Source organism: Rhinichthys klamathensis, unplaced genomic scaffold (genome assembly GCF_029890125.1).
Source record: "Rhinichthys klamathensis goyatoka isolate OS25496 unplaced genomic scaffold, OSU_Roscu_1.1 h1tg000362l_1, whole genome shotgun sequence".
Classification (NCBI taxonomy): Eukaryota; Metazoa; Chordata; class Actinopteri; order Cypriniformes; family Leuciscidae; genus Rhinichthys; species Rhinichthys klamathensis.
In genome coordinates this window covers 971,263-995,155 of record NW_026606871.1, presented here as the reverse complement: position 1 = coordinate 995,155, position 23,893 = coordinate 971,263, and the positions used below count along the sequence as shown (strand labels likewise).

The 23,893-nt window shown below is 39.9% G+C and overlaps 1 protein-coding gene across 1 annotated transcript in view; it reads left to right on the top strand.

Moving 5' to 3' along the window:
- The window catches only part of LOC130069344 (A disintegrin and metalloproteinase with thrombospondin motifs 7), a 100,072-nt gene that overhangs the window by 45,475 nt on the left and 30,704 nt on the right, over positions 1–23,893 (top strand). Inside the window, 2 exon segments of the mRNA XM_056233168.1 lie at positions 13,492–13,661; positions 14,858–14,991. Of these exon segments, the coding sequence (XP_056089143.1) occupies positions 13,492–13,661; positions 14,858–14,991 (304 nt within the window).

Below are 23,893 nucleotides of genomic sequence, written 5' to 3'. Positions count from 1 at the left end.
AGTTATTATTACTATAGTAACTGCATGTAACGTGTAACAATGACACTGTAAAAATAAAGTGTTACCATGTAATCTAAGCCCAATAATGCATTGTATTGTCACCACAGTTATAATACATTGCAGTACTTATGTTATGCCTTTAAAAAGTATAATGCATTAAAACCAATTTCAGATGTAACAAGGAATCTGCTATTAATATATAACGCATTTTAGTGTTGGTTACAAATATATAATGCATCATATTGTGCATTATGAATATCTTTATAATGCATTATACTAGAGCTGGGTTTCGATTCAAATTTCAAGAATCGATTCGATTCCGATTCTCAAGATCTTGAATCGATTATCATTATTCGATTCGATCCGATCCGATCTGATCCGATTTTCGAGATTTAGATAAGTGTTTTTGTTTTTTCCAGCTGTTACCTGAATTACAGGACTGTAGTAATGCAACATATTGATACTATTAGGCTATTATAGACATTTAACTGCTTGTTTTGAACTTCATGCATGTGTATTGAATGTTAAACAAGTTCATAATGATAACAAACAAGACTGTTTATCGTGGTGATGTGTAGCCTACAGAGGCTTCGCACAGACAGTGAATGAGAGAGATCGGCAGAGCGCGTGCGGATTGCGTCTGTCTTTGAAGTCATATGTATTCGTGAAAAAGGTTGCCGTGTCAAAGGAAAGCGAAATATTTGTCGTAGGCTATCATCCTTTTAACGTTCACGTCACGGGTATTTACCATAAATGCGCGTCAGCAGCAGCGCTGGTCAGCATTCCACAGCGCGAGGAAGCCGCGGGGAAATAAAATCAGCGAGTCACGCATTGAATCAATGCCATATTGGTCTCTAATAAGTGAAGCATCAGCTTCAGCCCCAGCTAACAATTTTAGGTTATAAGAACGTTTCCATAACGTTCCCATTAAGTTATAAAAACGTTATTTCTGAATGTTCTAGGAACGTTCAAAACGTCCAGTTTTTTAGACGTTGTATTAACGTTATTTCATGGTTATAAGAACGTTATTCAAAACGTTATTAGAACGTTAAATTCTCCCGTTATGTAAACGTTGTATTAACGTTATTTCTTGGTTATAAGAACGTTATTCAAAACGTTATTAGAACGTTAAATTCTCCCGTTATATAAAAGTTCTATTAACGTTGTTGCTTGGTTATAAGAACCTCATTCAAACGTTATTAGAACGTTCAATTCTCCCGTTATATAAACGTTCTATTAATGTTATTTCTTGGTTATAGGAACGTTATTCAAAACGTTATTAGAACGTTCAATTCTCCCATTAAAAGGTTTCATTATGAAAAACATTTCATGTTTTTAACATGTTCTAAACGTTTCATTTACTTATTAAACCCTTTCTTGTTTTTTCATATAACAAGGTATATAATATATGAAGAACCTAAAACAGAACCAAATAAGAACTTTCAGATTTTAAAATGAAGACAAAAAGATCTAGAAAGATAATAAATAAAAAAAGACCCATGAATCATGTCTATAATATGTGTAATGTAGTCCACTGAAGGCGAGTTGAATTGAACCCAAGTATAGTTTATTCCAATAAACTGATACAAACAAAACAGACTTAGGTTGAAGTGACAATATGAAATTAACATGAACATAAACTTGGACTAAACATAGAATAACCAATAATGGTACAAGGAACAAAGCTAGACAAGAGACAATGGCAACACAGGGACAAGGATTAAAGGAACACTCCACCGTTTTTTCATATTAAACTATGCTATTCCCTTAACTAAGACGAGTTGATACATACCTCTCTCGTCTCCACCTCCATGTTTTCCCTATTTAAATACAGTCACACGAGTAGTTACACGACCAAGTATGGTGACACAAAATAAAACATGGCGCCAGTATCATTCAGGAGTGATGATATTACTGCGCCGAGTCGAAGTTTTCTCAGTGCTATTCCGCCATACATTATAGTTATCCATTTTACACGCTTAGAAAAGCGACACGTTTTATTTTGTGTCACCATACTTGGTCGTGTAACTACTCGTGTAGCTGTATTTAAATAGGGAAAACGTGGAGGTGTTTGGTCGCTTCTAACTTCATCTCTGTTTGGATCCTAATGAATGAACTGGGCTATCAAAGTGTCGCCGCGCGCCATAGCGATTGAGCGCACGCACTGAGATGAGAGAGGTATGTATCAACTTGTCTTAGTTAAGGGAATAACATAGTTTAATATGAAAAAACGGCGGAGTGTTCCTTTAACATGACCAAAAACAACCAATGACATTCACAAGTTCATTTAATTTATATAGCACAACAGCCACTGGCTGGCCAAAGTGCTTTACAGAACAGCAGAAATTAAAACAAAATAAGCCTAATACCTAAACATATCGTCGCTGTCGGGCGGAAACCTCGTATGTCCAAATTTGGTCAATTTAATATTTTTTCACAAATCGATGCTATTGGTCAGTCTCCACGTGGGTCTGTTATTTTTACAAATTATTAACCAATCGAAAGTGTTGAAAATAGCTTGTGAGCAAACCTCTTAACTCCATTGGACACTTCAACTGTCTGAGAAACCTCGTAACTCCACCCCTTCTTCACTTGGCGCCGCCGCGCTGGAGCTTCGCGGCATTTTTTCTCCTCAAGATTGGAAGTCGCAATCCTCGTTGAGCAACACGTCCTCTGAGGTAAATGTCCTTATTCATGATTTAGTTATATAAATTATATAATAATAACAGTTTATATATTATATATAACAGTTTTATCTCGATCGAAGTAATGGTAGTGCTAGTTTAGTGTAATGTATCATTTCTGAGGATGCTAGATTTTTCTTTCTGCTGTCTTGCATTGGACGGTAAGTTAGCTAAGTTAACTTATCATGTTGATTGAAATCTTCCATGGTTTTGTTTCTGACGAGGACATTTTATTTAAACCGCAAAAATTGCCTGTTGTTGACTTAGTTAGCCGCTATGTAACGTTATTGGTTTTGTCATCATGTTAGGTGAGATAGGTAGCTAACGTGATTTTCGTGGGGCTTAAATAAAAACCTCTCGACCCCCGCTAACGCTAGTTCTGGCACTCATCTGAGGAACAACATAATAATTTAATGTACTATGTCAGTATTGTAGCTTACAATGTCAAGGCATTCCGTCATGTTCAACAAGTAGCTACCTTTTACGTCATGTTCATCACTTTAAGCAAGCTAGCTGGCTTCTTGCCTTGTTATCATACGTAAACATGTAGTATAACTTAGTGAAACGATCATTTGACCTTTATTTATTTTATTTTTTGCAGCAACCATGTCTGTGTCCTTAAAGGAACTCTGTCAGATGGTCAATGTGCCATATGATCAGGCAAGGGCCCTATTAGACAGTGAGAGCTCTGATGGAGAGAGTGTAACGTTAGAGAGAGAGGAAGCAACAGTGGTGGAGGATACAGTGGTGGAGGATACAGTGGTGCATGCTGGTAGAGTGAATTTCTGAGAGATAATCATGATTTCACATGCCAAAATGAATGAGTTTTAATGCAGATGTATTTCACAACAATAGAAATAATAAAAAAATCACACTATTTGTATGATGTGTTTGAAAAGATTTCTCTGGTGGTCTGGAGGAAGAGGAGGCCTCACTGCTGGCTCCAGAGCAGGTGCAGTTTGACACGGGTAAGTTTGATGCTTTTCTACATTTTCTCATTAAATTGGATAAGGTCCTTCAACTATAGCCCTCACTGTTGACAGTTTATAAAGATGTAACTCATTCATGCACGTTTGGTTTGTGTGTGTATTTTGAAGTTTTCCATGGTGGAGGCGATGAGGACTCGGATAAAGAGCATTCATGCTCAGATGCTGAGGAAGACGCACCTCCAAGGAAAAGACTGAGAGCTGAGAACACCTGGAAGAAAGTCATCAACAAGAAAAGAAGAATGGTTGGAAAGTCATACATTGGAAAACAGAAGCAGAAGGAAACAATGAGGGAGCCACGGGCTATGGGGCCTAGATGTTCATCAGCAGCATGTGCCAGGTCAGGTAAACATCACTGCAGTGCAATCGGCGAGCCTGAGAGGAATACGATTTTCAATGACTTTTGGCAACATGTGACCTGGGAGGAGAAGAGAGTGTATGTGCGTGGTCTAATTGATGTGGTCCCCGTGCAAAGGAGAAGGGGGGCTGAAAATTCCCGAAGATCAAATTCGCTGTTGTTTTTTTTACGGGTCAGCGGGCAGAGAAGACGCGTCTGCAAAAGTATGTTTTTGTCTACCCTAGGAATAGGCGAGTGGTCTGCTCTTAACTGGGCAAAGGAGGGACACACGCAAGCAGAGACAGAGGAACAAACACACAGCAATGCACGTCGTTCAGTGGCAGGCCATGAATTCATTTGCAGTTTTTTGCACGACCTCCCAAAGGTGCCCTCACACTATTGCAGATCCACAACATCCAAACAGTATCTGGAACCTGTGTTTCAATCGATGGCTGATCTGTATGCAGTGTATTGTCGTGCTGCTGCAGAGAAGAATGTAACACCTTTGTCAAGGCAAGTGTTCACAAATGAGTTCAAGCGTCTCAACCTAGGCCTTTACCACCCAAAAAAGGACCAGTGCAACATCTGTTGTGCTTTCAAGACCGGCAACTTACCTGATGACGAGTGGCAGCACCATCTCCTTCAAAAAGAAGAGGCCCGCGCCGAAAAGTTGTCCGACAAAAGCAAGGCCAGCAACAACACTATGGTCTTATGTATGGACTTACAAGCCCTCCTTTTGTGCCCAAAGCTAAAAGCCTCTGCCTTGTATTACAAAACAAAGCTTGCTGTTCACAATTTTACCATGTACAACATGCTGACACACAGTGCCACATGTTATGTCTGGCATGAAGGCGAGGGATCCCTGTCTGCCAGTGAGTTTGTTTCATGCATTGTCGACTACCTCTCTGCACACACTGAGCCTGACACATTTATTCTGTGGAGTGACGGCTGCGGGTATCAGAACCGGAATGCAGTTCTAAGCAATGCACTTCTTCTGTTCTCCATGAAGAATAACAAAGTCGTCATTCAGAAGTACCTTGAGAAAGGGCATACTCAGATGGAATGCGACTCCGTTCACAGCGTCATCGAGAGGCGTCTGAGGGACCAGGATGTTTATCTCCCAGCAGAGTATGTTAACCTGATGAAGAGGGCCCGTGTAAAGCCTCATCCATATGAAGTCAAGTACATCGACCACACCTTCTTCCAGGACTTCACCAAGCTGAGGCTCTGCAAGTCTCTGCGCCCTGGAGGAAGACCTGGTGACCCAACTGTCCATGATATCAGAGCCATCAGGTAATTACCAATGCAAATCTTATGTCTTACCAATATACTCATGACATTATGATGTTGCATATTGTTTTATGAAATCTTACAGTGATTATGTTGTTGTGTTATATTTTGTGCTATTAGGTACAACAACAATGGAACGATGGACTTCAAAATCAACCACTCTGATGACTGGCATTCACATCCAAGTCACCAACTCCGAAACTCCACCTCAGACAGCCACACAGTCACCCCACTCTATTCAGACCGCCTGAAGATCAAAGAGCTGAAATTCAAACACCTCCAAGACCTGAAGGAAGTCATCCCAAAGGACTTTCACAGCTTTTACGACAATTTACTTCACTAGCTTAATATAGGATGCAGTATTAAAGGAGAACTCCTGCACAAAATGAACCTGGGGTGTAATAACACATTGGTACCGAGTCGACCGTTCTCTGGGATTTGTTTTCATGATAATCGAATGTAAAGAGTTCTATCTCTAAAAACGGTTTAGATTATAATGCTAGTATATGTTGGCATATAATAAGTAAAAAGAAATTGCTAGTTAATACCACTAACAATGCTCAAAATAGCCCCACACTAACACGGTAGCATAATGAGGGTCCAAACCGAAGCACTGAGAACTTTGTAAGTGTACAGACAGTATAAAGTATACAGACTTTATAAAGACAGTACCATCGCGGAGCCATCTTTGGGAAACAGCCTCGACCAGTCGAACCACTAACGCCATGCTAAGTGAGCTGAACTTTGAGATTCCAAGTCACAGTTCAGCTTGTAGCACGGCGTTCGTGGTTCGACTGGTCGAGACTGTTTTCCAAAGATGACTCCGGGATGGTACTGTCTTTATAAAGTATATTATTATTAAACTGTCTGTACACTTAAAAAGTTCTCAGTGCTTCGGTTTGTATGTAGGGACCCTCATTAAGCTACCGTGTTAGTGTGGGGCTATTTTGAGCATTGTTAGTGGTATTAACTAGCGATTTCTTTTTACTTATTAAATTATTTTACTCTTTACACTCGATTATCATGAAAACAAATCCCAGAGAACAGTCGACTCGGTACCAATGTGTTATTGGTGTGTTAATGAACCCCAGGTTCATTTTGCGCCGGAGTTCTCCTTTAAAGGAGAACTCCGGCGCAAAATGAACCTTTGGTCTAATTACACATTGTTACCTAGTCAACCGTTATCTGAGATTTGTTTTCATGATTATCGAATGTAAATAGTTTTATCTCTAAAAACAGTTTAGCCTATAAAGCTAGTATAACGCTAGTATATTGGGCATAGATCAATGACAAATAAAAATCGCTTGTTAATACCACTAACAAGGCTGAAAATAGCCCCACACTAACACGGTAGCATAATGAGGGTCCCTACCTTCAAACCGAAGCATTGAGAACTTTGTCAGTGTCCAGACAGTTTAATAAGAAGATATTTTAAACATACAGTCAACTTCGCGTATACAGGCAGAATCCATCTTTGAAATACAGTCTTTACCAGTCGATCTACGAACGCCGATCCAAGCCTGCTGTTCGCGCTCACCTTATCACAACTTATAGCTCGTTCACATCTCACCAGCGCACTTGGATCGGCGTTCGTAGATCGACTGGTAAAGGCTGTATTTCAAAGATGGATTCTGCCTGTATACGCGAAGTTGACTGTATGTTTAAAATATCTTCTTATTAAACTGTCTGGACACTGACAAAGTTCTCAATGCTTCGGTTTGAAGGTAGGGACCCTCATTATGCTACCGTGTTAGTGTGGGGCTATTTTCAGCCTTGTTAGTGGTATTAACAAGCGATTTTTATTTGTCATTACACTATGCCCAATATACTAGCGTTATACTAGCTTTATAGGCTAAACTGTTTTTAGAGATAAAACTATTTACATTCGATAATCATGAAAACAAATCTCAGATAACGGTTGACTAGGTAACAATGTGTAATTAGACCAAAGGTTCATTTTGCGCCGGAGTTCTCCTTTAATACTGGTATGGCAGTAAAATATGATGGCAATGTAACAACACACACAGAGCCTCACAGATACATGCACACAGACAAGGGCTAACCATACTCACAAACACAAATACACAAGCCTTAACTGTGATTTTATTATATTATAAATATTATTTTATATTAATATTATATATTTTTTTATTGTTAAACTATGATATTAGTTATTGATGTATTTTAAATGTCTACTTATTACTAGGCTTATTATAAATGTGCATTGAAGTTTTAAAATGTATATAATATAATACTTGAATTGAATGTTTTGGATACCACCATTAAAATATTGTTTTTATTATTATTTTACTGACTCAAAGTTCCCTCTCTTGGCACTGTGCATGTAAAATACCCCAATTAGTGTTTTTATGGGAGAAAAAAACGGCTGTCTACTGGCGTCGAGTAAGCCTATCTTTGGATAACTCTGTCTGTTTTTTAGGTAATAACGAGTGAAAATAGTTAGGTTAGATACATTTGAGTAGGCCTGTTTTGTTAAAGATCGAAAGCTGTAATCGAAAGCAGAAGGAAGCCCGTGAGCCACAAAGGTAAGTTTGCGTGCAGATTAGGCTAATTTCCGCCTATTAGACAGCCTAGTCAGCTCGTTTTTTTTGTTGTTGTATTGCATCACTTATAGCTCATAAACTTTTAAAATAGAGTTTAGGAAGATATATGTAACCACAACCATAAGCTTTGATTAGCTCTTAAAGCCTTGTCTCGTCAAAAGGCTCAACGCGACCGCGGACTTTAATGAACAATGCTGGCAGCAGCGAAGTCTGCGTCCGTTCCATTCTTATCAATGACAGCGTAAACTCGTATCTCCCTGCTCCCAAGTCATAAACCTCGTATCTCCGATTAAACATGATTTTGGGGAAATGTTGTGTTAATGTTGGTACACAACAGTATATAATTGCAATATAATGTATAATACCAACTTTAACGATACAATGTTTAATAACTAAAAAAATATGCAGTTTTTTTTATTTCCTGAAAAATAATGGTTTTGGAGATACGAGGATTCCGCCCGACAGCGACGATATGGAATAGCAAAAACAGTATCAGACTCAAATATAAAATGAAAAGAAACAGGAGTGGCAAAAACAGTATCAGACTCAATGGAAAATAGTAAAACCAACCTTAAATATAGGCCATGGAAAACAAGTACGTTTTTAGAAGCGACTTAAAAGTGATCACGGAAGGGGCTATCCTAATTTCTAACAGCAAATTGTTCCACAACCGAGGCCAGACCACAGAAAAAGCTCGATCTGGGGACAAGGGGAGCAAGGGAGCACATGACAAACAGATTAAACTTCAAAATAATGAACATGAAACAAAGCTAAAACAATAACATGACAATTTGGAGAGAAAAAAAAATATATCATCCACTTCAGCTTCCGGCTCATCGGACTGGACTGAATCCTGAGAGAGTCTCTGGAGATACTGCAGGGAGAAAAGAAGACAGTGTTGTATTAAAGTGTGGTGAGATTAGTATAAAAGCACTGTGATGCTGTACTTGCTCACAAATTAAGATATTTCAGAAATCTCAGATTTCATTAAAAGATCTTCATGTGTGTGTTCTGAAGATGAATGAAAGTCTTAAGGTTTTGGAACAACATAAGCACAGAACATCAAATTCCACTTTCCAAAATTAATTTGAAACTATAATCTATAATTATTGTCAAATTCTATAAATTAATCTATAAATAAATATAATGAAACTGCTGTCTTGTCCCGCTTAAAGGGATACTCCACTTTTTTTGGAAATAGGCTCATTTTACAACTCCCCCAGAGTTAAACTGTTGAGTTTTACCGTTTTTGAATCCATTCAGCCGATCTCCGGTTCTGGCGGTACCACTTTTAGCATAGCTTAGCATAGATCATTGAAGTGGACAAGACCATTAGCATCTGTCTCAAAAAAATGACCAAAGAGTTTCAATATTTTTCCTATTTAAAACTTGACTCTTCTGTAGTTACATCGTGCACTAAGACCGACGGAAAATGTAAAGTTGCAATTTTCTAGGCTGATATGGCTAGGAACTATACTCTCATTCCTGCGTAATAATCAAGAAACTTTGCTGCCGTACCATGTCTGCAGCAGGCGTAATGATATGACGCAGTGCCTGAAAATAGTCCCCAGCTAGGTTACTTCCTGCGTGACCATATAAGTTTGTGTTTGTGCTGCATAATATCATTGCGCCTGCTGCACTCATGGTACGGTTCTTGATTACTACGCAGGAATGAGAGTATAGTTCCTAGCCATATCAGCCTAGAAAATCGCAACTTTACATTTTCCGTCGGTCTTAGTGCACGATGTAACTACAGAAGAGTCAAGTTTTAAATAGGAAAAATATTGAAACTCTTTGGTCATTTTTTTGAGAGAGATGCTAATGGTCTTGTCCACTTCAATGATCTATGCTAAGCTATGCTAAAAGTGGTACCGCCAGAACCGGAGATCGGCTGAATGGATTCAAAAACGGTAAAACTCAACAGTTTAACTCTGGGGGAGTTGTAAAATGAGCCTATTTCCAAAAAAAGTGGAGTATCCCTTTAAACCCATGTAAAAGATTGAGTGCAAAGTTGTTTCAAACTATTCGAACTACAACCACGTGATCAAAGGTTGTTTCTTTCAACGGCTCTGCAACGTCAGAGGAGCCGGTTACCATAGAAACCCGCGCCTAAAACGGCACCAAGCCAAAAATACAAATTGATATGCAATTTGAGCAAGACACGTAAACAGTGCGATAGATCATTGCTGATTTCATATTATTTAACTAAGTTTGTTAAGCAATTTTTGAGATTTCAGTATTTCCCAATTCAAATATTTGGTGCCAAAAATAGCTGCCTGTAGGAATTGAAAATATGGCCTTATACATACACTGTATATTTAAAATAAGCAGAATTTACGATACTGATGATTGTTAAAACGCGTCATTACAGTCTGTGAAAAGGGTCAATAAACTTGTCAAGTGCTCGATCCAAATAAAATTTAAGAGGAGCCTGCATAGGGGTAATGGTACGTTATCTTTCTAAAATGTCACAAAGGAGTTTGTTTCATAATGTAAAAATTGCAAAGACTGTGGCCAATTGACACAATAAAAATTACTAACAGATTTCAATATTACGAACTTGCGACACATGGAACAGAAAACTGGGGGGGAAATGCCACTTTTAGCTAAGCTGAGCTAACTTTAGCCGTTAACTCGTTACTCAATAGAGATAACACGGTTGATCTAGTTAACTTCATTAAAACATTAGCAAATGCTGCAAAACTAAGTAAATTAGCATTGTGATAAAGGTATTTTATTCATACAACCAGCAAAATTCACTCAACTTACCTAAAATCTTCCGTCTCCGAGTTGTCCGTCTGTCGTCGTCCTCGTCCTGCTGTGTTTGATTGATGGGCGCTCCAAAACCACGCCCATCGCTATCACGCTAAACGTATGTGAGGAATCGTCAGATTAAACACATTCCGTGTTTTTTCCTTTACTGTAATTGCAAACGTTATTAAAACACTTTTTTGTATGTTTTTAAATCCCTAAATTTATTTTTAATTTTTCCAATTGCCTTATCTACTTTTTAAATAGAGTACAATTAATTGAAAAATATAATACATAATTGTGATTTTTTTCTTTTCTTAGTATCTTATTTTATGTTTTAAGGTAAAACCACGTTTATAATTTCTCTGTACTTGCTGAATTATTTCCTGTTGAATAGGCATAATTCTTTATAATCTGGTAGTATTTTTTTCTGACAATAAAAAACAAATATTTATGAATAACTGTTTTTTAGAGCATTGTGTCACTGGATTTACAAATTATGTTTCTGAAGTTGATTTGCAGAATAAAAACTAAAAGCTGTATAACTAATTTGTAATGACTAATATATGTTTAACATAATAACGTTTTTAAAACATTCCAATAACAACGTGAGTATAACGTTTTAATGCTAACGTCTTTAGAACGTTTATCAATGTCATATAACGTTCGCACAACGTTATAATAACGTTACAGCAAGAACGTTTTTTGATAACTTTCAGAGAACCTTCAGAAAACGTTAGCCAATGTTCTGAGAACGTTCCCTGTTAGCTGGGGCGTTACCCATGCGACGCATTGCTGCTCAGCTGAGCCTTGAAAAGTGGAACTCAAAGTTAAAAATAATTAACACCTTGTTTCATTACATCTCTTTTAATGAATCAGCTTTTTTGAACGTGTTTGTTGAATGAACGAATGACTCACTCAAAGCCCGTTGTTGTAACAATGTGCGCGCTGAGTGAAAGCCTTTCAATGCGCACAGGGATCTCCCAATCGCGGCAAGTTCACGGGGAAAATGTAAGCCTATTATTAAATCGATCCTCTGAGTTACGGATCGATCTTTAGAAATTAATATGAAAATCGATTCAGAATTGGTGAATCGATTTTTTCAACACAGCCCTACATTATACATAACGGCTTTAAGTAAAGTGTTACCATGATTTTATACATACATATTTATCATGTATAACCTCAATGGCCTTTATGTGTCTCTGTGGTTCTTCTGATAAATTGTTAAATGATGAGAAATTGTGAATACATACAATATTGGAGAGCATCGCTAGACCAATAAAAAAGTCACTGTCTCTGGTCCACATGTTCAGAGTTTGTGAAGTATGATCATTTCATTGTATTTGGCTTGGCTTGCAATTCTCTATTCTGGCAGATGATTTGCACCCAAAGTAAGTTTTTAAAGATGGAGATGGTTATAGAAACAGGTTATGGCCTACATGTGAATGCATCTCTAAGATGTTGTAATTGATGGAAAGCATGTGCAACATCATATTTCAGAAGAACTTTTCAAGGATGTGGGAAAAAGATATAATACTTCCCAGTACTTCTTATAAGAACAATTATCTTCCATTAAAGAGAAAAAAACGTAACAGTTTGATCTGATGCTAAAATAATTTCTCCTATCCCTGTTTAATGTGCAACTATGAGTAAAGCTTTTAGATGTCGCCTACCATTATGTGACTTGACACAAGCACCAATAACTGTCTTGCATTGTATGCACAAAAATAGCTCAAATATTCTTCAAACATCTTCTGTTTCATAGAAAAGTAAAATATTTTAGTTCAACTATTCCTTTAAAACCCACTTTGAACATCCTTGCAACCACCCAGAATCATGCCATCGAGTTTTGCACAGGCACCACTCATATTGTATTCCCTAATGCTCAAAATAATTAATTGGTTTGAGTAGGACAAACTTAAATTAAACAAATCAGTTCAGTCAAATTAACTTTTATGAGTATTCAGCACTTTCTTTTTCTTTCAAGTTCACTGAACTGATATATTTTAAGTAAACTGAACTGTTTCATTGTTTTGAGTTTTATGAAATTATTTATTTTAATTTAGACGAACTTAAGTTTAATTGAAACAGCTGGGATGTCTATTTCCCAGCATGCTTTGCCGATGGCACTCGAAAGGGAGAGTAAATGCTAAAATTAAGTGTAATATAATGTTTTTTGTGTGTGTAAGATTAATGTTATGTGTGAGATTTAGTAGTGATTCATGTTTTGTTATGCTAATTTAGAAGAATTTCTGTTAATGTTGGCTTTAGGATAGTTACCATCATGGTGACAAGTGGTGCATGCAGTTTGATTTGAGAGCAAATATTCCATTTATATTGCTGTGCTCATACAGCAAGTGATTCTGTATAACATACTATTGCTAATATGTTAGCATTTACTATGTTAGCAGATTAGCTTTTTAAAGCTAACTAAGTTCATACTAATAAAAGTATTTTGAGTTCTGCCAGCTTATTTGGGTTTACAGCGTACTTCATAGATTTAAGTATATTAACTGAATGGAATTAGTACTATTAACTTTATTTACCCAAGTTATCTTAACAATAAGTTATTGAGTTACTTGAACACAAATCAAATCTTTTTTTAAGCTTAAATTGTTTGAGTTAATAAACTTGAATGATTTAAGGCAATCGGTTTCCTCAAACGGTTTGAGTTGAACTAACTCATCAGGTTTTACAGTGTGTTTTTAATTGCGTTTAGAGCCAATGGCTGCTTTGACAAGGTGATCTAGACATTTTATACCAATTTCAAGCTTTTTGACTAGCCTATATTTGTCTTTTTTGAGAATATTTCTACAAATAACAAGTGATTTTGAATGACCTAATGACGTTTTGAATGTTTCATGCTTTTATTTTAGACCCAAGTATGGCGGTAAATACTGTCTGGGAGAACGCCGCAGATATCGAACCTGTAACCGTGACCCCTGCCCTGTGGACCAGCCCAGCTTCAGATACATCCAGTGCTCCCGCTTTAACACAGTCCCTTATAAGGGGAAGTTTTATAAATGGACGCATGTGAATAACAGAGGTAAGCATTATGCCACTACGTAGAGCTGCACAATTAATCGTTAAAAGATCGAGATCTCGATTCAAACACTCCATGTGATCTCATCTCATACCTAAACGACAACGATTCGCCTCTGTCTATTAACTCTTTCCCCGCCAGCGTTTTAGATCATTTTCACAAAAGTTTCATGGCCCCCAGAATGTTTGAATATCTGAACATGCATTATGTCAAAAGAAAGAACAGATCCTCTGTTAAAAAGAAAAAGAAAAAAAGTTATTCTAACTTCATGCATTCTTTATCAACACTTGAATGTGGGCAAGTTTCATTAAAAAAAGCTACATTTTAAGCAAGAAGCTGAGAAAATCACGTTGGGATTCAGAATGATGATCAAAACACAGATGGAGTAGTTTGAGTCCATGAGCGCCTCAAAGCTCCTGTAGCTCGTCCTGGGTCGACATTTCGTTCAGTAACATTAGGCAGTTTTGATTTATATGCTGTTTAATGTTGATCATCGCGTTATTTTAAGTATGCATATGATTACATATCAAGATCGCTCGTTTCAGCATATTCTTCGCAAGTGTTTTAATCAGGATATTCAGTACTCTTTCAGAAGATGCATAATAGCATCCCCTACCATCTAGCAGTGAAAACACAAAGGCGGTGAAGCGTTTTCTTACAAATGACGAAAATTTCCGTCAATGGTGGGGAAAGAGTTAAACCTATGACACAATCACACTGATTTAGATCTGTGTTGGCGCTGCCGCTGATCCAGAGAGAGAGAAGTTGTCATGTATAGGTATTTAAACAGCTTCACAAACAGTCTTTTCAATATCAATATTATAAAAGTTTATAGTTCACTGATGTCTACGGAAGCAATAAAAATAGAGGAAATCACCTTATTAAAGTAACATGACACTTCAAATAACGATTGTATCGATTGCATTGTTACGCCAGTAGGTGGCGACAAGTGACTGTTAAAAAATGTATTTGTCATTGAATGTATTTGTCAAAAATGATTCATTCAGACTAATTAATTAATAACATTTTAAATAGATGATCAGAACCTCTATTTTAAACAAAAAATCGTGATTCTTAATTTATCCAGAATGGTGCAGCTCTAGCACTTCATACGTAGTGTGCTGGGGTGATAATGAGAGATTTTGTTGAGGCTCTCTTTAAATAGATGTTACGGAAAGGCTACGTTTGTGTGATTTCAGTTGATCCGTGCGAGCTGCACTGCAGACCTGTGAACGAGCACTTCTCGGAGCGGATGCTAGACACGGTCTTGGACGGGACGCAGTGTTATGAAGGCAGTCAGAGCCGAGACATATGCGTGAACGGCATTTGCAAGGTTGGTAATGGCTTTGACCTCTTTGCTCAGTCTCAGACTGTCCTTGTAAATTTCTACTTGTCATTTTCATCGCAAGCCATTGACAGTCTGTCAGCTTGAGTATCAGTCAACTGTGAATTTATATAACACAAGAGCCACAAATAAATATCTGAACAAGTCCTTGTTCGACCCCAGGCTGAAATGCATGCATGGTAATGCTGAATACAGAAGAGGAAGCTTGTTTTTGTTACAGTTTTGCTTCTACAGAGCTCTTTCTCACAATATACATTTAAATATTTGCAGACTACAAACATATCTTTCACTGAACCAACCATAGCCTTATTATACTGTTAAAATTGTGGAGATTTTTTGAAGAGAATCTCTTCAGAAGAGAGCTATTTCACTTACGTTTGTCATCTAGCAGAATGGGAAAACCTGAACACTGGGAACTTGGTTATTACGTCAAGGCAAGAAACACACCTATAATAATCCTTTCAGTTATAATTTGATGATGTGATCAGATACACATTGTGTAGAAAACTATAAAGTTGACTATTCTTCTCCCAGTCCGCCGGATAGTGTGTATCCGATTGGAATCTGATGTAGATTATTTACTATCCACATTGTGTATCTCAACGGGTCAGATCTGATTTGTGTGTCTCGTTGTGTTCTTTCCGTGTCACCATAGTATTGTAATTTTCTGCTCGACCGGCTCAACAACACAACCTTGTTTCTGCATTAACATTCAGCAAGTTTTCTATAACAGCGTCTGGCATGTTAACATTTTACGTGGCGTGAGAAAGACATAAACCACACGAAATCAGATTAGAGTGGTCAGACTGAAATAGGATTTCAAACCATATATGAATCGTTGCTCAAAATGGATTTGTAAAAATTGCATTTCATGTGATTTTTTTTTTTTTTTGTCGTTCACATTTTCTAAATATGATCGGATTCTAATTGGATTGGTACAAAAATTGGTTCCCTTTCGAAAGGGAACTCTGTGTCGATGACGCTTTGGGGAACGCCTCCGCATGAACATTGGCCGGCGACAGCCTATGACATCACTACTAGTGCGACTTGGAAGGATATAAGGGAAGCCTGGAGAACCTGTCAACTAGGGATGCACGATATAGGATTTTGGCCGATATTCGATATGCCGATATTTTCAGACTAATTTTGCCCGATGCCGATACCGATATATTTGTGTGTTTTTTTCGGGGCAAGGGCAAGATGGCGCCTTTGTTTGGCATGGCCGTTGCTGCCTCTCATTTATGTCGTTTTTATTTGTTTGTGTATGTCTCTTTTATGGTCACATTAACCCTGCCTTTAATGGTCACATTAACCCTGCCTTTAAACCACTGTGTCACCGCTGTTCTGACATACGATCGTGTCACCCTGATGAACATTGGAGTGTATATGGAAGGACTCAGTAACAGCTGGGAGAGTTACAGTCAAACTTTTCCACCCCCGCTGGTGTGCGTACCCAGCCTATTTGATTACCGATTTTTGCTTCGGGGTCGTGGAAATCCAAAGAAGAGACGAAGGAAAAGGGGTTGCAGAGCTGGCGTTCGGGTCGCGATGAGGCTGTCTTCGGCGATGGGGGTGCCCGGGCTCCTCTGTGGGCGGCGGCCGCGGTGGCTGCTGCCGGTTTTTCCTCGGGATGTAGGTGCCGGGGGCGCTCTGTCGCAGGGTCGCCTTCGGCGCGTCCTGCCCGTTGGACAGGATCCCCTTTGGTTACCGCCGGGCGGCGGTGGACTTGCAGTTGGTAAACTGCAGTTTGTGTCCGACCTGCCTGACCAGCGATTGGCCCCACTACACCGCTGGAAATCACGTGACTGTACTAGGTGTTTACGGCCACTACAACCTGCTATTAAGGAGACTGGTCTGCCATCATCGCTCCGTTTAGCGCTGCTAAATGCTTGTTCCATCACAAACAAGGCGCATGCCATCAACGATCTTATCTTCACGGAAAAGATGGATTTTATGTTCCTCACAGAAACATGGCAAAAGGAAAAGGAAGCCATACACTTAAATGAGCTCTGCCTTGCAGGTTGCTCAGTGATTGGGACGCCTCGAACGGCTCGCCGTTAGAGATACATGATATTTTTGATAAATATCAGTCAGGTTTTCGTAAAAAACATTCTACGGAAACTGCACTGGCGAAAGTTTCAAGTGATATTTTGATGTCTGCTGATTCTGGGAAGCATACAGTATTAGTTTTGTTGGACCTTACATCTGCTTTTGACACTATTGATCACAAAATTATGCTTAATAAACTTCAGGCTCTATTAGGGATATCCGGATCAGCTCTGAAATGGTTTTCATCATACCTTACTGGTAGAAGTTTTAGTGTTTACATAAATCAGAAAATGTCCGATACTGCAGGTTTATTGAGTGGTGTTCCTCAGGGTTCTGTCCTGGGACCGATTCTTTTCCTTCTATATATACTCCCTCTAGGACAGATAATAAGCCAGTTTCAGGATGTCTCACATCACTTGTATGCAGATGACATTCAGTTATACTGTTCCTTCAAGCCTACAGAGTTATTTAAACTGTCATCTTTATTGAATTGTCTGAGCAGGATCAAGCAGTGGCTAAATGACAACTTTTTAATGTTGAATTCAGCCAAGACTGAAACTTTAATTATTGCCCCTGAGCAGACCATCCCTCAGATAAAGAAACACATTGGTGCCCTAGGTTCGTCAGTTCAGCCCAGTCTCAGGAGCTTAGGTGTTGTTTTTGATGCGGCCATGTCTCTGGAGAAACATTCGAATCTTCTTATTAAAAACTGTTTTTTTTTTCAATTAAGGAACATTGCTAAGATAAGAGCCTTGGTGTCAAAAGCTGAGTTGGAAATGATCATCCATGCTTTTGTCTCGTCTCGCTTAGACTATTGTAACAGTCTTTTTACTTGTCTTAATAAGAAGGATTTGTCTCGTCTCCAGACTGTACAACATTTTGCTGCTAGGCTTTTAACCCACACGAGTAAAAGGGCACATATTACTCCAGTTTTATCTCCACTTCATTGGCTACCAGTGAAATTTAGAATACACTTCAAAATTTTGGTCCTAACTTTTAGAGCCCTACAAAGACAGGCACCCCCATACATCATCGACCTGATACAGCTGCGTACATCCTCACGTAGTCTGAGATCAACAGGCCAGAGATTATTAGTTGTCCCCCTTACACATTTTAAAACAAGGGGGGACCGTTCATTCCAAGTTGTTGCACCCAGGTTGTGGAACGCTTTGCCTCATTCCATACGCGGCTTGGATTGTGTGGAAAAATTTAAAAGTCAGCTGAAAACTCTGCTTTTTAAAGAGGCTTTTAACTAGTTTGTAGGGTGGTTAGGCTGGTCTAATGTGTACGTGTTGTTTATTTTATTTTATTTATTTATTTTGTTTTTGTTTTTGTGATGCAATGTATTTATGAGAGTTGTTAAGGTTTTCTTTTGTTGTGAAGCACTTTGTTTTCTCAAAGTGTGATCACTTTGAGAAAAGTGCTATACAAATAAATTTTACTTACTTACTTACTTACTACTTACTTTTTTTAAGTGCAAAAAAAGCTTATTAAAGCTTCTATTAAAGTTCTCAGTCAAGAGCAGTGAGTGATTTCGTCTTTGTGTTTTGTTGTTTTATTAACATTAACGAGATAGTTCTCCCCAAAATTTAAATTGTCATCATTTACTCTCTCAAGTTTCTTTCTTCTGTTGAAATTATAAAAGTTATTTGGAAGAATGTGGCTAACCAAACAGTTGCTGTACTTCAGTGACTTCCATAGTATATTTAAGCACAAGAAAGAAATGAATACAGGTTTGGAACAACATTAGAGTGAGTAAATAATGACAGAATTTTTTATTTCTGGGTGCAGTATCTCTTTAAGGACAAGCGGCAGCATATTATACTGTCTCTTTAAGAACTGCACGCGACGCGTCTAATATACTCGCATTTGACAAGCAGATTTTCTCTGTTTGCTTTCACTTTAGACATAACCAACTTTGTTTATGTAAACCGTGTGTGTATTTGACAGTATCAGCGCAATAAGACTCGAAAGATTAGTCCAGTATGCAGACTCTGTGACACGCTTTTAGTTCCTGTGAGCGTCGGGTGTAACGCGCTCAGAAAAGCGGATGTTAGAACAGCGCATCAGCACGTGAATGATATGTTTACCTAGCAAGACTTTGACGCACATGCAAATAATGAACTTTTGTGAATTGCGGTGTCCCGTGACCGTGAGTGTAACTCTACCTCTGCGTTTACATGTGATGTGATGTGAATGTACGTCGCGTTGTACAGTATGTTGAGATGAAGGCGCCAGAATTGAACTGATAGAATGCACGATACTATGATTTTTCTTCAAAAGCAGATCGTGGAGACATTTTAATCGTCCACGATCAAAAACCGTGAGACGCACACCCCTAGTTGGAAGTTTAAGTTGCTGGCGCTCATGCTTCGTTCGCGTCACGTGCGCATTGGAAACACGCCACCCTATCGGCAAGGCTCATCGGCAGAAATATTCATATCGGCCGATGCCGATGATGGTCATTTTAAGCTTTTATCGGCCGATACCGATGTTGTCCCGATATCATCGTGCATCCCTACTGTCAACATCTTTTCATCTTCAGAGACTGTTTTGTTTGTCTCTTCAACCTGAAACTTCAAAAAGGTAATCATGGCTTGTGATCAGTTCCTGAGGGTTCTGCTTGTGCCACTATGAGTTTTTCCCTTGAGAAAACTACACTCTCGTCTGCTCTCTTCTCAAGGGTACCAGGCGGTTTGGGTCCTGCTTGCGCTGAGGCAGAGCAGAGACTGGAATCGTTTTTTCAGAGGGAGCTCGCTGAAGAGTTTGAGAGAATCGTTAATCTCTCACGCCCCTCGGAGACTCTTGAGAGCTGCAGGATGAGGATGTGTTATCACTAACATCCTCTGATCCAGCAGCGAGTGCTCTCCTGTATATAAAAACATCCAGCCCAAGAGAGCAGGAAATGGCTAATGAGGGTGAAGAGGATTTACAACCCAAACCCTCACAGCCACCCTGCCCGGCGTATGTTAAGCTGTTGAGTGTTACGCGGTTTGTTGTGGCAAATTCTCGGTCTTTGGTTCAAATCTTTAAAGTCTGGTTCAGGTCTCAGAAGAAATCTTTCAGAGTCGAAGAGTCAGGTCTCAGAAGAATAACTTTATTGAGCAACAAAGTGAGATGACGGCCACACATCTGATCTTTCATGGGCCAGTGCTCTAGTCTTATACCTTTTTCTTATCGTTAGTATCTAATTAGCGTTTGTATTAGTATCTTTTTACCCAATGGGCATCTTGTTTTAGTATCCTTTTACACAATGGACATCTTGTTTTAGTATCCTTTTCTTGGTGGCACATCGTTACATTGTATACAATATGTTTCTCTTCCAGTGCTTCCCAACACCTGCTTCTGTGCTACAAGTTTTTGGGGTACTTTTCCACTCTCTTGTCTATGTCCTCATATGCCCTATCCTCACATGCCCTGTGACCTAGTTTTTCTGCTTGGCATTACAGCATTCAGACTCATGTATAAGACAGATGAAATATGAAATTCTCCAACAGCTTCAGCGAGGCTTCAGCTGTTGTTGGAGCGCGTGAGGGAAGAGACCGCTCGTGGCAGACTTGATGAACGGTTTCTTTCCCGTCATAAAGCTCCAGCTCTCGTGAGCCTTCCATTCCTGCCCGATCTACACAATGAGATCGAAAAGGCATGGAAGAACCCATATTTAGTGCGCATTCATCGCCATCAGCGAACTACGCTGATGTTAAGGGAATACGCGAATGCGGGTATGTTGAGGGAATGGGCGAACACGGGTATGTGTCGATGCCCCAATTGACGAGATTTTCGCGAACTATCTCACGGCTGGAGAGGCATCGACACTAAGTGCTCAGGCCCTGCATTTTAAGCCACCAAAATATGACAGCATACATAATGGCAGGGCATACGCAGCGGTGGGTCCGGCTGGTGATGCCTTGCACACACTGGCGGTGTTGCAAGCATACCAGGCTGATCTGCTGACAGATTTGAAGCATTTAAATCTCTCACTCCAAGCGCTTCTTGCATCAGCCCTAAGGCTGAACCTTTTATGAGTTATTCCTTTAATTTGTAACCCTTCTGTAGGTCTGGCGTCGGGTTTTGTAGTAAGTGGGCTCTTTCTTGCTCTTATGGTGATAGGCCTCCATTTTGTGAATGTCGTTTAGGCTATCACTCTATGGGCAGCAGGTTGAGCTCTGTAGGTCTCCTCCCTTTACTAGGTTTTTTTAGTAAGTTGGAATAATAGACCACGGTTCCCTGTTAGAAAGTATTAAGAGGGTGTTAAATAGATAGGATGGTGAATTAGGGCCCTGAAGTTCCCATATATAGGTAGGCTAAGCATACCCTTCCCATAGGCCTCCTCTTATTTTAGAGTCGTCAGGCTTATATAGTGGGTAGTGCCAATCTGTAGTAGTGAACAGGTTGGCTTTATTATATGGAAAATTCTCTAGTGAGGCCAGCGTTCATCTGAGCATCAAACAGACATTCTGTGTGAGATGGCTTCCTCCCTAGCGGGAGTTTAGGCCACCGTTCTGTCAAGCTCCAGATAGAGCTACAGAGTCTATCTGCCTCTTCGGGCAAACTTGATAGCCACCTCATACTAGTGCAGCAGGTCTCCTCTCACTTTGAGAGTCGTTTTGAGATTATAGCTCTGAACTTCAGTCATATAATATTCGTGTGTCGGCCCTCACGGGGCCACCTTGAAATCTGGCTTAGGCTTAGTAACTAGGACAATGGTGGCGGTCTGCTGAGCATTCTCACCTTGAGGCTCTCAGTATCTGAGTTTAGGTTCCTTAGACCGAGAGCCCATCAGGATATTTTATTCTTGTAAATGTAATTTTTCCTAGTACTGGCCTCCTCTTACTACAAGAGTCGTCTAGCCAAGGCCCGCCTTTTGCATTAGGTGTAAAAATGCTAGTGGTGGTACAGGATAGATAGCAGCATAGGTAGCAGGCTATCTTCAAAAAGCCTCCCAGATGTCTCATGAGCGTTTGTCAAGCCTTTCCATCTAGAAAGTAAGAAGCAGTATGCTCAGGCGTCCCTTTAGAGCTGAGTATTGTAGCTAGTTTATCCAGCTAGGCCTTAAAACTGAAAAAGTTGTTTTTTCCGCTGAGCCCTTTGAATAAAAGAATTCAAGTCATAAGGTTGAATGTCGTTGGTCACTTACTGTGGCCTCCATTTCCTTGGGTTCTGTAGATAATGTAAAATCTGTCTTGTAGAAATACAAGATAATAGGCCTCAACCCCGATACATTCCTCAGGGTCATGCTGATAGTACTCCCCTTGTTAGGGTCATTGTTTAAGAGTACTTTGCTACCCATAGCTCTTATGATATCACCCTTTACCAACCAGGCTCAGGTAGAGACAGATTAGTTACTCCCTCCCATGTACGCTCCCTTAGAGCCGAAGCAATGCCCGGGCTGACGCCCGCGACATTCGAAGCTGTAGGCCTTATAGTAGGCCTCCTCGATAGTCCAGTAGCATAAGACTGTACTCCTCTTGCTTTAAAGGTTTGATATCACTTCTGCTGAGTACACTGCCTGTTGGCAATGTAAACCTTAGAGCTGGAGGCGCTCCCCTTATTAGGGTCCCTTTCAGAGTGCCCAGCCTCCACAGGGCCCTGAAGCACTGTGTAGATCCAGTATCGAGTAGAGTCACTCCCCTCATTTGCAAGGGTTAGAAAGCGCTATGCTGAGTTCTACTCTCCAGGATGCCCGTCTCTATGATCCGGTCTGTGAGTGAATACTGCCACTACCTGCAGTCCTCCCTATTGGATGCATCCACAAGTAACGCAAGTAAGGTTAGAGACTCTGTTTAGAAAGCCTTAGCACTGCCCGGGCTGACGTCCGTGAAAGTCGAAGCTGTAGGCCTTACAGTAGGCCTCCTCGATAATCCAGTAGAGTAAGATTGTACTCCCCTTGCTTTAAAGGGTAGATAGTACTTCTGCTGAGTACACTGCCTGTGGGCAATGTTAAATAAGTATAACCAGGCCCACAGAGATGTCTGTGAGAGCATCTGGCTTCTGTAGCTAGCTCTGCTAACAGTCCCGCTATCAAGTAGTTAGGCCTTTAAAGGCCCCCTTGAAGGCGGCTCTCCAACGAGTTGGATGCTTAGCATTGCAAAGGCATTAAGTATCACGTTGCAGGCTCCCATGAAGCCTCCCTGTTTCTAGCCCAGAGCCTGGTCAATACTTATCAGGTTTGAGCATAGTATTCCAGAATATATCTGAGGATTGTTCTGTATGAATACTTAGCTCACTAAGTCTGGTCGGAAGGTCGAAGGACTCTCACGAGGCCTCCCTGTTAGATCAGCCCTAGAGCTGGAGGCGCTCCCCTTATTAGGGTACCTTTTAAGAGTGCCCAGCCTCCACAGGGCTTTGAAGCACTGTGTAGATCCAGGATCGAGTAGAGTTACTCCCCTAGTTTGCAAGGTTTAGAAAGAGAGTTCTACTCTCCAGGATGCCTGTTTCTATGATAGCAAGACTAGGTCAGTAAATGTGAGCGATTACTGCCACTATCTGCAGTCCTCCCTATCGGATGCCTCCACAAGTGAGGCAAGTTTTGGTGGAGACTCTGTTTAGGAAACAGACGGGTTGTTGGCAAGACTAGGTCAGTAAATTAGACCAGGTCAGCCCTCCCTGGTGGCATGTGGGGTTGACTTCATGTCACCCTCAGAAAGTGACTGGATGGGACTCCTTTGGACCCCTTGGCCATATTCCCTTAAAGGAACCCCTTCCATGGAAGCTGTTGGTTCCAAGCCTTTGAGCAGCCTTGGTAGGCCTTCATTGTTTTGAAGGCCTCTTTGAAGCTTATAGCTTGGGCAGTGGCCGTAGGGAATACTATCATTGACAGCTTGTATGTGACCTGAAGGGC